We start from the raw sequence: 12,423 nt of genomic DNA, 5'->3' as shown, positions 1-12,423 counted from the left end.
AAGATCAGACTTAAGCCGTACCATAGTCATAATTTTGATTGATATACTAATCTTTACCAAATAAGATTTTATTAACAATATCCTATAACCATACGTAAATACCTTCATCAAAACAGTGGGGAAATTTTACAAGGCATTAATTTTCATGTCTCAGTTAATCAAACATCATTTTATGAGACAGATGGGTAGTCAATAAGGTTTGTGTGAGACTTTGAAGCAGCCGTATGAAACAGGTGAAGGCCCAGCAAAGCTTATGGGAGGGTATTGTGTGTACAGCCGTGGCCAAAAGTTTTAAGAATGGTACAAATATTCATATTCAAAAAGTTTGCTGCCTCAGTTTTTATGCTGGCAATTTGCATATACTCCAGAATGTTATGAAGAGTGATCAGATGAATTGCAATTAATTGCAAAGTCCCTCTTTGCCACGAAAATGAACTTAATCCCCCAAAAAGCATTTCCAATGCATTTCAACCCTGCCAAAGAAGCTCCAGCTGACATCATGTCAGGGCTTCTCTTGTTAAAACAGGTGAGCGTGTCGCAGAGGACAAGGCTGGAGATCACTCTGTCATGCTGATTGAGACAAAATAGCAGACTGGAAGCTTCAAAGGAGGGTTGTGCTTGAAATCAATGTTCTTCCTCTGTTAACCATGGTTACCTGCAAGGAAACACTTCCAGTCGTCATTGTTTTTGCACAATAAGGGGTTCAGAGGCAAGGATATTGCTGCTAGTAAAATTCCACCTAAATCTACCATTTATCTGATCATCAAGAATTTCAAGGAAAGAGGTCCAATTGTTGTGAGGAAGGCTTCAGGGCACCCAAGAAAGTCCAGCAAGCGCCAGGACCGTCTCCTAAAGTTGATTAAGCTGCAGGATAGTGACATCACCAGTGCTGAAGTTGCTCAGGAATGGCAGCAGGCAGGTGTCAATGCATCTGCACGCACAGCTACACAAAGACTTTTGGAGGATGGACTGCTGTCAAGAAGGGCAGCAAAGAAGCTACTTCTCTCCAGGAAAAAAATCCGGGACAGACTGATATTCTGCCAAAGGTACAGGGATTTGACTGCTGAGGACTTGGGTAAAGTAATTTTCTCTGATGCGTCCCCTTACCGATTGTTTAGGGCATCTGGAAAAAAGCTTATCCTGAGAAGAAAAGGTGAGCGTTACCATCAGTCCTGTGTCATTCCTACAGTAAAGCATCCTGAGACTATTCATGTGTGGGGTTGCTTCTCAGCCAAGGGAGTGGGCTCACTAACAATTTTGCCTAAGAACACAGCCATGAATAAAGAATGGTACCAAAACATCCTCCGAGAGCAACTTCTCCCAACCATCCAAGAACAGTTAGGTGACGAACAATGCCTTTTCCAGTATGATGGAGCCCCTTGCCATAAGGCAAAAGTGATAACTTAGTGGCTCGAGGAACAAAACATCAACAATTTGGGTCCATGGCTAGGAAATTCCCAAGACCTTAATCCCATTCAGAGCTCGTGGTCAATCCTCAAGAGGTGGGAGACAAACAAATAGCCACACATTCTGACAAACTCCAAGCATTGATTATGCAAGAATGGTCTGCTATCAGTCAGGATGTGGCCCAGAAGTTAATTGACAGCATTCCAGGGCGAATTGTAGAGGTCTTGAAAAAGAAGGAACCAACACTGCAAATATTGATTCTTTGCATAAACTTAATGTAATTGTCAAAAAAATATTTTGACACTGATAAAATGCTTGTAATTATACTTCAGTATACCATAGTAACATCTGACCACACTTCGTGAAAACCAATACTTTTGTCTTTCTCAAAACTTTTGGCCACAGCCGTAGATAGTATTTCAATCCTTCTTCTACAGCATCTTTTGAGCATCTCTATACAAAGTCCAGATTTTATATGGGTATGCAGTTTATTTTGTCTTAAAGGGGACATATTATGCCCATTTCACCCCATTTGATATGGTTCCTTGGGGTCTTAATTAAATGTCTGTAACAATTTTTGGTAAAAATACCACAAGGATCATTTAAAACAGCACCTTTTTACTGTCTAAAACAGACCTCCTCAGATCGACCTGTTTTGAGGGCCCCGCCCCCCTCTCAGCCCGCCCCCATCTTACCCCACCCCCTTTCACCCCTATCATCTCTCCCCCTCCTCATCCCTCCCCCCTCTCATGGAGGTGTAGGACATAACGTTTTTACCTCCATTAATTAGCCTGTGTGTTTGAATGTGTTCTCACTACAGAATGCATTCAACATCTAAAGGGCAGATTATGGGCCTTTATGTCCAAGAGGAATGGCACACAACTGTTTCTATAAACTTTTATTGTCAGAAAGATTGCTAGAAAGAATGCCACAGAGCTTTTTAAAAATAGTTATTAAATGTACTGGCTGGGACAGAGGTAATAAATACAAAAAATACCAAGTATAATGAAAACATTGATTCAAAAAATACAATTTGTGCCATCAGTAGCCATACTGTAAACAAAGGAACACTTTATATTTGTGTGTCACCTTTATTCTCTAAATACAATGTAAACTTTGCTCAGCTGTTACAGGGATTTGGCGTACAGAAGCTTTGTGAGCTGGTGTTGAGGCCATCTGGGCCGGAGAATCAGGGTGGTCCTGCCCTCCTGCTCGGTGCTCCAGATACGCAGAGTGTTCCCTGATGCTCAGGGAAGTTATACAGGGTTCAGACCTGCCCTTGATTGAAACTCGACACATAGCTGGCTTTAACTTCCTGCTTGTCAGGTTTCTCATACTTAGCAGAGAGGTTCTCAGGTTTTGAGATCTTCAGCACCTCATTCACATATGGGGCCGGGTCCTGAAAAACCTCGTGAAAGATGAGGTCCAACAGGTTATCCACGTAATCTGTAATACAAATTGAGGGGAAAAGTTGGACATTTTACACTTTTTGTATTTATCATTTTCTTTTTATAATTATTTTATTCTATTTATCGTGAAGACGATAAATAAATGGTGAAGACCATTTAAAGACCGCAGTTAATCGATACGTTATTTATGTTTCACATACTGTTTGTACATTGTTTGGCTTTTAAATAGAGGTTGCATCTGCTTTCACCGGCTTTGCTGTACACTCGCCCTTCTTATATATTACATCTGTCCCCCGCCGACACACAGGACAAACCTCAAACAGGTCCAGGAGGCAGTTTTCATAGACAATATATGTGGGTGTCTTATGAACAGGGTTGGAAGATTCCATTCTATTAGAACGACAAAGATTTCACCAAAAGGCTGCAACAGCTAAAAAAGTGTAGGATGGTAATCCATCTGATTATTGAAATGTTTAGATTAAATATTGAGTCACTCACGTCACATCTGCTGACTCAGTCAAGACTGTGATTGAGTCATCAGGATCATAGGTAGCATCCTGTGGCTCTCCGAAGTCCATTCTTGAACAACTTGGGTTGTCCTCTCCCTCCTCCAAGCGAGGTCTCTTACAGCTGAGGTCCCAACACCAACATCATTGCAGCACAGTTTTCTGTGTGCCTATGATAAAACAGACACAGTATCCATGGAGTCACAACAAATGAGATGCTGTTACAACTTTAACACAGAGACACAATCAATGACATGAAGAAGTAACTGAGGGTAAACCAACCTGTACTTTTGTAGTGAGGTTGCAGTGTTTTCATAGAAAGCTGCGTTCCATGTGTGCGCATATGTGGTGGGTCCGCCTGGCATGCTACGTGATGTAGCCTAGCACCGTGAACAGATGTGCTTGCCTGAACACCAAAAGCAGCAATGTTATTCATGTTTGTACTACTGTCATGCATACAAGGATACAAGGGCACATTTCCCCAACTAGGGCTGGTAATGAATAATCGTTCTAGTCCCGCACATTATGACAACAACATACTCCGGTATCTTGAACGAGCGGCCGTAGCAGCAGCTGTAGCTGGAATTTAGGTTCCTGAGTGTTGTGCTCTCCACGCTCTTTCCCTCCGTCCGCTCGCGTGTTCTCCCTGGTGTACTGTGCCGCCGATTTTTTCCCACGGCAGCACTGGGCTGGAAGTTAGCTACAGCGACAGTAGCAACCTTAGCAGCTACTGACGGCCTGCGCAGCTACTGACGGCTGGCGGCCGCAGCAGCTATTGGCGGCCGGATGCCGCGGCAGCTACAGCCGGCGCAGCTACTGGCGGCCGGCGGCCGTGGCAGTTACGGACGGCCGGCAACCGTAGCAGCTACTGACGGCCGGCGCAGCTACTGACGGCCGGCGCAGCTACGGACGGCCGGCGCCCCGTAGCAGCTGCTTACGGCCGGCTGCCATAGCTAACTTCCAGCTACAGCAGCTACTAGGCACACACCAGCGGAGGGGGGGAAAGCGCGTGGAGAGCACAACACTCATGAACCTGCCGTGCGAACACCATTCACCGTGGACTCCGACGTCGTCTTCTCGCTAAGACTTGCCAGCCGTCCTCGATTAATTGTTCAATAACGTTATTAACAGTCGAACATGAAAACTCCTGTAAAGTCTCTCCCTATCCCCCACCACTACATACTAGCCCCCCACCCCCTCACACACGGCACAACATGCTAACGGCACTAGCCTCCACACAAAATGTCTAAAAGAAGCAAATACCAGAATTATTTAAAAAAAATACTTACATTTCCCTCGTCTTCAGTATTGCGATGGAAAGATGGCACCGACCCCTCTTTCAATAACAACCTTTTAGAGAATCCAGCGTTATATTGGCCCAGGTTGATAAAACAGTTCGATTCAAATTGGTGGCAGGAACGTTGCCATCATATATGAACTCAATCCATCTCAATCTTGTGTCTTCTGAAGCTGGAGTCACATGAAGACATTTGTGCTGATTTGTGCAGCCGACCACTGAGCATCTCGGTTGTCGAAATTGATTCATGCTTCTGTTAGCTTATCCAAGTGTTCCAAGGCCAAGGCTTGCAAGAATGAAATGGCGGACTATAAAGTGGGAGGGTCCATCTAGGGGTAGGTCGAGTGGTAGTGGGGGATTGCATAGAGCTATGGGGGAATGTACTAAATGGGCATTTTTCGACTATGACGTCTATTTCGGGGGAAATTCCATTGGACGCACTTTAGCACATAGTTTCTGAAATAGAGGCACCACAACAAATCGCGGGAGTGATTTTTTTCAAGAGTTTTTGGGACGGTAGACATGCCAGATACCCAAACTAATGTGTAGAAGCACTACAAAAGTGGAATTTTCATAATATGTCCCCTTTAAACATCAAAACTTACATGCAGAGGCTAGCAAACTATCAAAGACATTAAGAAACTCACAACTAATCAAACTTCCCTTTCTTATGCTGGAATAACATAACTACCTACCTTCATTTAAATGTATTTTTGTCTGTTTTCACAGATGACGGCAGAAGCCATTCTTCGTCTGGTCAATGACCCTGTGCTGCCGTTCTACCCTCTGGACATTGCCCTGGATGTACAGAACAAACTCAAAGGTAACACTACTGAAAACAGTCGGGGAAGAGGTCAATTGGAGCGGTGGGCGATCTATCCCAAAATATCAAAATTATGTTTGATATTTGACGACGGATTCTAGTGTCATGAAGAACTATTCTAGTTTCAGTTTCTCTCGTCCAGGTTGCACCCATTTCATCAGCAGACAGAAAACAGTGGTCCATCATATAAGTGTGTGCACTCTTTTTTTATATACCTCTTGAAGTTGTCATGACATGAAAACTCAAACATTAACATTGGTACACAGGTGGACTTCTAGCTGCCTCTGTGCAATGCAATTTAGTTAGAACACCTAAATAAGGGAAATAGCTCAGACAGACTCTTTGCTACTTATGTTCTTCAGTAAGGAATTAAACCATGGTCTCAGAGGTGGAAGGTAGAAGTTTAACCACTCTGCACAATGTCTGCTAACCTTCAAATAATTTGTGGGGATTAAAGGTATTAATATTGAGCCCGTATTAAAGTACATAAGACTCTTTAACATTAATAGTATAAAATCAATTTCTGTGATTCTGACCCTATGATGCCTGCCCCATCCTGATGTGTGAGTGGTGCATGTGCATCACTGAACACGTTCCTTTTCATTTGGGGGCCCATTTCAGGTTATAGCTGACACACTCCCTTTGTGAACTGCACGTCTCAGGCAAATCTCATGGGTGTGAGCCATGCTGCTCCTGTAGATGGACGATGTTTCCCCTTTCCTCTCCATGTACCTGAGTTTCTGGGTTCATATGTTGTTATGTTGTTGTAGACCGACAGTTCCACATCTATACATACATAGTCAAGTAAATGACAGGGAGCACACAAAAAGAGTGTTATTCTAGATGGAACACAGCAGTATGCACAGAATTGTGTGTGTGTGTGTGTGTGCGTGCGTGCGCTCAGTGACTGCTGTCTTGGACTGTTGTGCAGAGCTATAACTCGTCCTCAAAGTCCGGTGCGCCAACTTCTGCATCAATCCCTACACTCTCCAACAGACATGAATAAACAGAAAACACAGACACAAACACACACAGAACCCAAAACTCTGTACCGTACTTGCAAAAAAAATACTTCATTGGAAAGTTTTTTATGTGTACACACACACAGCCTCTTTCTCGTCTATTATAATGATTTAGTGTTGGTTCATCTGTTGAGCTGAACTTATCGATTCCTCTTCTCATGATTCTACAGCAAAACAACCTTGATTCCTGCATTTGTAAAATTCAAGTGCTCGACATCTTTCTTCTCTCTGCTTCAACCTTGGACTTTCACAGCTCTCTCTGAAAGTTATTCTTCATCTCTCTCTTTTTGTTAAGTCTCTTTATTTCTACTGTCTGCAATTTTCTCTCATTATGTTCCCTCTATTTCTTTCTTTTTCTTGCTGCAGTGCCCTTGGCTCAGATACAAATACAATGATTTAAAGTGGAATCATAAACACAGTGATACATTCAGTATGCACAGGCAGAGAGGCCACTTGTCATTGGTATATTTTCTCTTAAAGCCTGCACAGACCAACTGTTAAACACAGTAGATCTTTTTTGCTGGGGTTATCTGCAATATCACAGGACACAGGGCATCACACAGTTGGGTATTTCATGAATCATTTAAAGATGCGGACTCATGTCTGGGATCTAACAAGAATAAACTATGCTCTATTGACCTTATGCATCTTGCACATTTCTTTATTCTCTGTTTGCAGCTTTGTCTCTTAACTTCTGTTTGTTTCCGCTTGTTATGATACATACAAGTCAAATTGTACTGTATGGGGTCCACTCAGTGCTCATCATGTCATGGGTATAAAGCATGAGACTGTATCCAAGGTATAGAAGGCTCTGACAGGGGGGTTATGATGTTTGCCCATCACTCCCCATTATATTGATGTATTCATATATGGGGTGAAGTCTAAGCTTATCGATGCCAAGCACTACCTATATGCTACTACTGCAATAAACTGTCTGACGGAAATATAATATAGATAGTATATCAAATAAAAAATCATAATATAAAAGTTAAGAGAGTAATCTATGTAGTCAACAGACAACTATAATTAAAATGTCAGATTTAAATGTAATCTAAAATATAATGAATACTCTTTGCATGTGAAAGCATATTTGGGGGAATTATAATATGCTGTGTAAATATTTCAGCTGTATGCCAACAGGGACATTTGAGGGATTTGGGTGTCTTTAGGGGCTTAATGAATTATTATTTACTATAATAACATGAAATATTGTTTAAACTAAAATGTAACTATTGTCAATACAGTTACATATTAAATTTAGAAGAGTGGTCTTCATTATGCAAGTTAAGTCAAGTGATTTACATATGCATCACCCAAAGTGTGCAACTTGCATAGTAAGAAGAATGGAGCCTTTTAGTCAAGGTCTGAACTGATCCCTGTGAAAATTTACATTGCCAAATATTCAGAAGTTAACATGCTGTAAAACCCCTGAGGCCTTCAGAGACGAATTCAGCTCATCAAGTCACAGCCTCAGAGCGTGCAAGGACTCTGTCCTTGAATATTAAGATGACCTTTGAAAGACGATGCACAAGAAAGGCTTTGGTATACATTTAGCTGGCATGCCTGCTTCCCTTGCAAAAAAACTCAGAATATACTAAATCCAATGTTGCTTTGTTATGCACCAAGAAAAACCTCCAGAGCAAGATTCATGAATGCCTAAACAGTTCAGTGTTCAAGTTGCTCCGTTCCGGATTAGCTGTGGATTTACAATAAGAATATTCAGACTATACAGATTTCTTCTTCATGCGATGATAGTATAAGTCAATACCAACGTTTGTCATCACGCTGAGATCAGAGATTGATAGGGAAGGAGCTGGAGAAAAGCTCTCCACCACATGTGCTATAGCTCCAACTTCAGTTTCATGCATTCTACTATTAAGGCACTCGCTCAGAGGCTCAGGTTCACTGGCTGTAGGCGCTGTCCTATTAAGGCCTAGATTGAGTGGTTATGCTTCCCTGTCTGAGAGTAATGGACAGATTATGACCTGAGAAGGAGAGCGAGCGAGATGACTGATTATTATACCTGCCTGTAGCCTCTGTCTGTTTCTTCATCACTTTGTACCTCATTGTGTGCTCCAGGTTTTTCTCCTCTATCAGCTCAGTTCATAATGCACTGTATTGGCATGAAGCTTCACCTTCTTGGCATCTTTGCATTTTCATGCTGAGTTGAAGAGCTGTGCCACAGCAGTGTGTCATTTCATCAAGGCTAAACGGCTTCCTCATCCAGCCAAGCTACAAATTAAAGAATTACACCATCAATTAGCAAAATGATATAATACAGCTTTTAGTCTATAATCGTGTTAGATATATGCACTCCTTATCTGGTCTTTTTTATTGGGATCTGAGTATTTTATTGTCCTTATACACCCTAAATTTATTTGAACTACTGACTCAATTTAAACCTGGCATTAAAAAGGTATAATATAGGATATAATGTGGCCATGAGAGCTGACTGAGATCTGATCACTTCGTCCAGCACGTGTCACTTCCTCCTCTCATTCGTCCCAAAAAATAACACACAACAAAAAAAAAAATAGAAGAGGAAGAACAAAAAAGATGGACACAGCCCATGAAGCTGAATCATTGTGTTTACTTTGTCGAGAAAAAGCTTTCTTTGACAACCGGTCTCGTCTTCACTCCATCCATGAGTGTCTTGTATGGTGTCCCTAGTGAAGGACTGAGGAGAGGACTGCTTCTTGTGTTTACCGGCTAATGGCAGCTAGCTGCCCAGGTGCTGCAACCTTGGGTGCAATTAAAATGCACTTCCACAGTAATTTGAAATAGCTTGACAATGCAGTTGCATTCACAGTTGCTTTTAATGTGATCACAATGAGTCCATGACCTCTGGAAATGGTTTGATTGATCAGGGAAGCACTATCCCACTGCATACAAATACTGTCACAGTTTCAAGTTGAATTTGAATGTCAGGGCTGACTGACACCACAGGAGCAGTATTGAGGCTTTTTTTCTTTTTTTTTCAGGTTTTTTTTTTTTACATTTGAGGAATCGGTCACCATTTACTTCAATTGTATTGGATTTGGCTGCAACACTGTTTACCCCTGAAACTCAAAAAGTGTTTTTATAGTGTCAAACACTTCACCCAACCCTCAATTGGCATAGGGTTGAATAGATGATGAGTGAATTTAAAAGGTGTCCCTCATTCCGGCAAAAGTTTCAACCTTTTAGTAATACTATGCTAGATTGTTTAAAAGGCCCACAATAAAAAAAAAGTTTGTTAAAAAGTTATAAAAAATAGGCAAAACAAGATAAAAATCAATCCCCAGAATCATGAATATAGGGAACTGGCTTTAAAATGATTGTGTATTCTGTACACATTTGGACATCATGTATCTACACTTCATCCCCTAGTGTAATTTTCCTTATGCTTGAATTTAGTTCTGCTATTTCATCAGCTGTGTGTAATCAGGATGAGGCTGCTTGTGACAGATTTGGGGGTCTTTATTGTGGTTATTAAATTTGTATTAAATTTAATTCCAGGTAGCATTATAAATGTCTTTAAGTTATAAATTTGACTGTGTGAAACATGCAGATACTCCCAGTGATTTATGTTGAGCAGCTTCTGTTCAACCAGAAAACAGGTGGGAGAGAGCTTTTATCTCTGCTGGTTAAAAATACAGAGAGGCACCAGATGGAGGAGAGAGAAGAGGAGGAGGAAAAGGACAGTGAAATAAATACTTTTTGATGTGTGTGTGATAACACATAGTGGTATAAATAATGCGTGTATTGTTTCGTTGAGTGGTTTGCAACCCTTTTGGAGTCACTACCCGTCAGAATAATCAGGTTTGTCAGGTGACCCACCATGAGACACCTCCTGGTGGCCCAAGGCTTGAGCTGGAACTTTCCTGTGAAGCCATTTACCCATTTTTTTCAATGTGATATTTGTTGTTGTTTTGTCCATTCAGAAACTCATGTGGTAGTTCACTTTGATTTTCACAAACCCTCTATATAAAATATATTCTGAGACAGACTGAATTATAAAAAAACTATGACATTTTTTGAAAAATATGGTAGAATTCTGGATCCACCCCCTGATGTGGATCACCAGATTTCCATTCTCCTCTGACCCATAGTGAACCCTTTAACTAAGTTCCTTCGAAATCTGTTTGGTTGTTTGTGTTATATCTTGTTTAAAAACCAACCAACATACAAACAGACAGGAGTGAAAACACCACCTCCTTGTCAGAGGTGATCAAGCCAAATTTAGCAGTTAGAACATACATCAGTGTGATAAGGACTACCTTACATGACAGAAACCATCTTTGACAAAACATTTACTTGGTATGTACTAAGTTTGGCCCATGTTCCATCCACGAACATGCAGGAGGTGGAGTTTTTTTTAAAATCAGTTATGAAACCAGCCAACAGGGGGCGATCAACGTGATTTGGCTTCACTTTTGGGAGCTGTCTCTATGAACAGTCTATGGAGCAGAATATATTCTCACTTTTGCTCTGTGTTTTGGGGTTTGAATAATAACACGACTACCAAACTCTGGAGATGTATCTCAGAGTATTGTGCATTCACACATTTGCTCTATGGAAAGAAGAATTTGTAACTAGATTTACATGTAGCTGTCAGCAAAGGCGACTTTGAACACATTTTTACAAAGTGATTTTTGAGAGATAATGTTCCTGTCATAATTTCCTGATATCTGTTACTTATTTAAAAAATCCGAGGATGATGAAAATATCGTTTCCCACTTAGCTACTCATATCTGCAGTGTGAAAGACCTGAAGTGAACATGGAATTGAACACCACATGCACCACTCTGACTTTTGGAGAAATCCAAAGCTCTGACAGGTCTACCCTGCTTAGTTACAGTTGCTAAGCCATGGTTGTCCAAATGCTGTTCAGAGGAGGCATTTTGCAATGGTTTGCAAATTTTTGAATAGTAGCTTTATTTTTTCTCAGTTGAAAATGAGAAGCTGCTTATATTCTACTTTAAAAAGTTTTACCTTTTGTTTTGTAAATTGAGAGAAAAACAGTTTTTAAAAAAAAAGTCTGATTCAATAACCCATTGTGAGAAGACCTTTTATGTCATAATGCTTATGCTAAAACAGAAGCTGGGTAGGAGAAAGCAGCATTTTTAATCCTGGCCATTCGAGCTCCATCAAAATTCAACCTTGATTTACATATAACTGCGTTTTATCGCTGAGATATAATTTTAAATGTTCAGGACACATGGTGAGGTGAAAATAGAGTACAGCTGCTGAAAGTGCCTCTCTGTGGGAGTAAAATGTCACTGAATGTGATCGAGAGTTTGCCAGCACACAGATTGTGATTGTGAATAAATAAGTGAAGGCACAGGTTGTGCACATGTGTGTTTATGTGCAGCATCTACACAAGTGGCTGGTGACACATGCACTTTTGTGGTCTATCTAAACATTATATTTTGGGGAATATGAAATGGCTGTTTGGGTGTGTGAGTAAAATGGTTGTGTCTGTGTGTGAGTGTGTGTTTTTGTAAATGTGTGTTTCTGATCCCATGGGTGTTTTAGAAGCCCCCTGTGGCAGAGGCCCAGTGATATTTAATGGATTATTCTCAGCCAGCATGAAGTACTGCAGTATTCATGAGTGGCAGTCATAGAGGGGACTCAGATCAAACAACCAGTGCTAATTGAAACCCAAAAAATCTTTTGTTCAACTTCCCTTATCGCAATTATCCTTTCTTTTCTCTTTTTCATATAAAGCTGCCTTTGGTCTGGTCTGATCGGACATAAATCTCCATGAATTTGCTGAAGTGATAGTGCTCAGTAGCAGAGCTTCCTTTTGTCCTCAACAGCACTAACATAGAAAGGTAGAATAGTGAATTGCCGACATGCATGAAGTACAATTCATCTGCAGTTGTTCACGTTGTATTTTGAAAAATGCAACTTTATAGGGTATTGTCAAATTTGTCTGTCCTACCTGTGGTAATGCAAATGTGTGTTGATTTGTGTT

General features: G+C 40.9%; 1 protein-coding gene across 1 annotated transcript in view; it reads left to right on the top strand.

The window, feature by feature from the left end:
• LOC133961268 (inactive N-acetylated-alpha-linked acidic dipeptidase-like protein 2) overlaps positions 1–12,423 on the top strand; it is a 376,914-nt gene that overhangs the window by 338,750 nt on the left and 25,741 nt on the right. Inside the window, exon 14 of the mRNA XM_062396349.1 lies at positions 5,349–5,442. Coding sequence (XP_062252333.1) covers positions 5,349–5,442 — 94 coding nt within the window. The remainder of the gene's footprint in view (positions 1–5,348; positions 5,443–12,423) is intronic.

This window comes from Platichthys flesus, chromosome 9 (assembly GCF_949316205.1).
Source record: "Platichthys flesus chromosome 9, fPlaFle2.1, whole genome shotgun sequence".
Classification (NCBI taxonomy): Eukaryota; Metazoa; Chordata; class Actinopteri; order Pleuronectiformes; family Pleuronectidae; genus Platichthys; species Platichthys flesus.
Note: the sequence above shows the minus strand (reverse complement) of the source record. Positions and strands in the feature narration are given on the sequence as shown.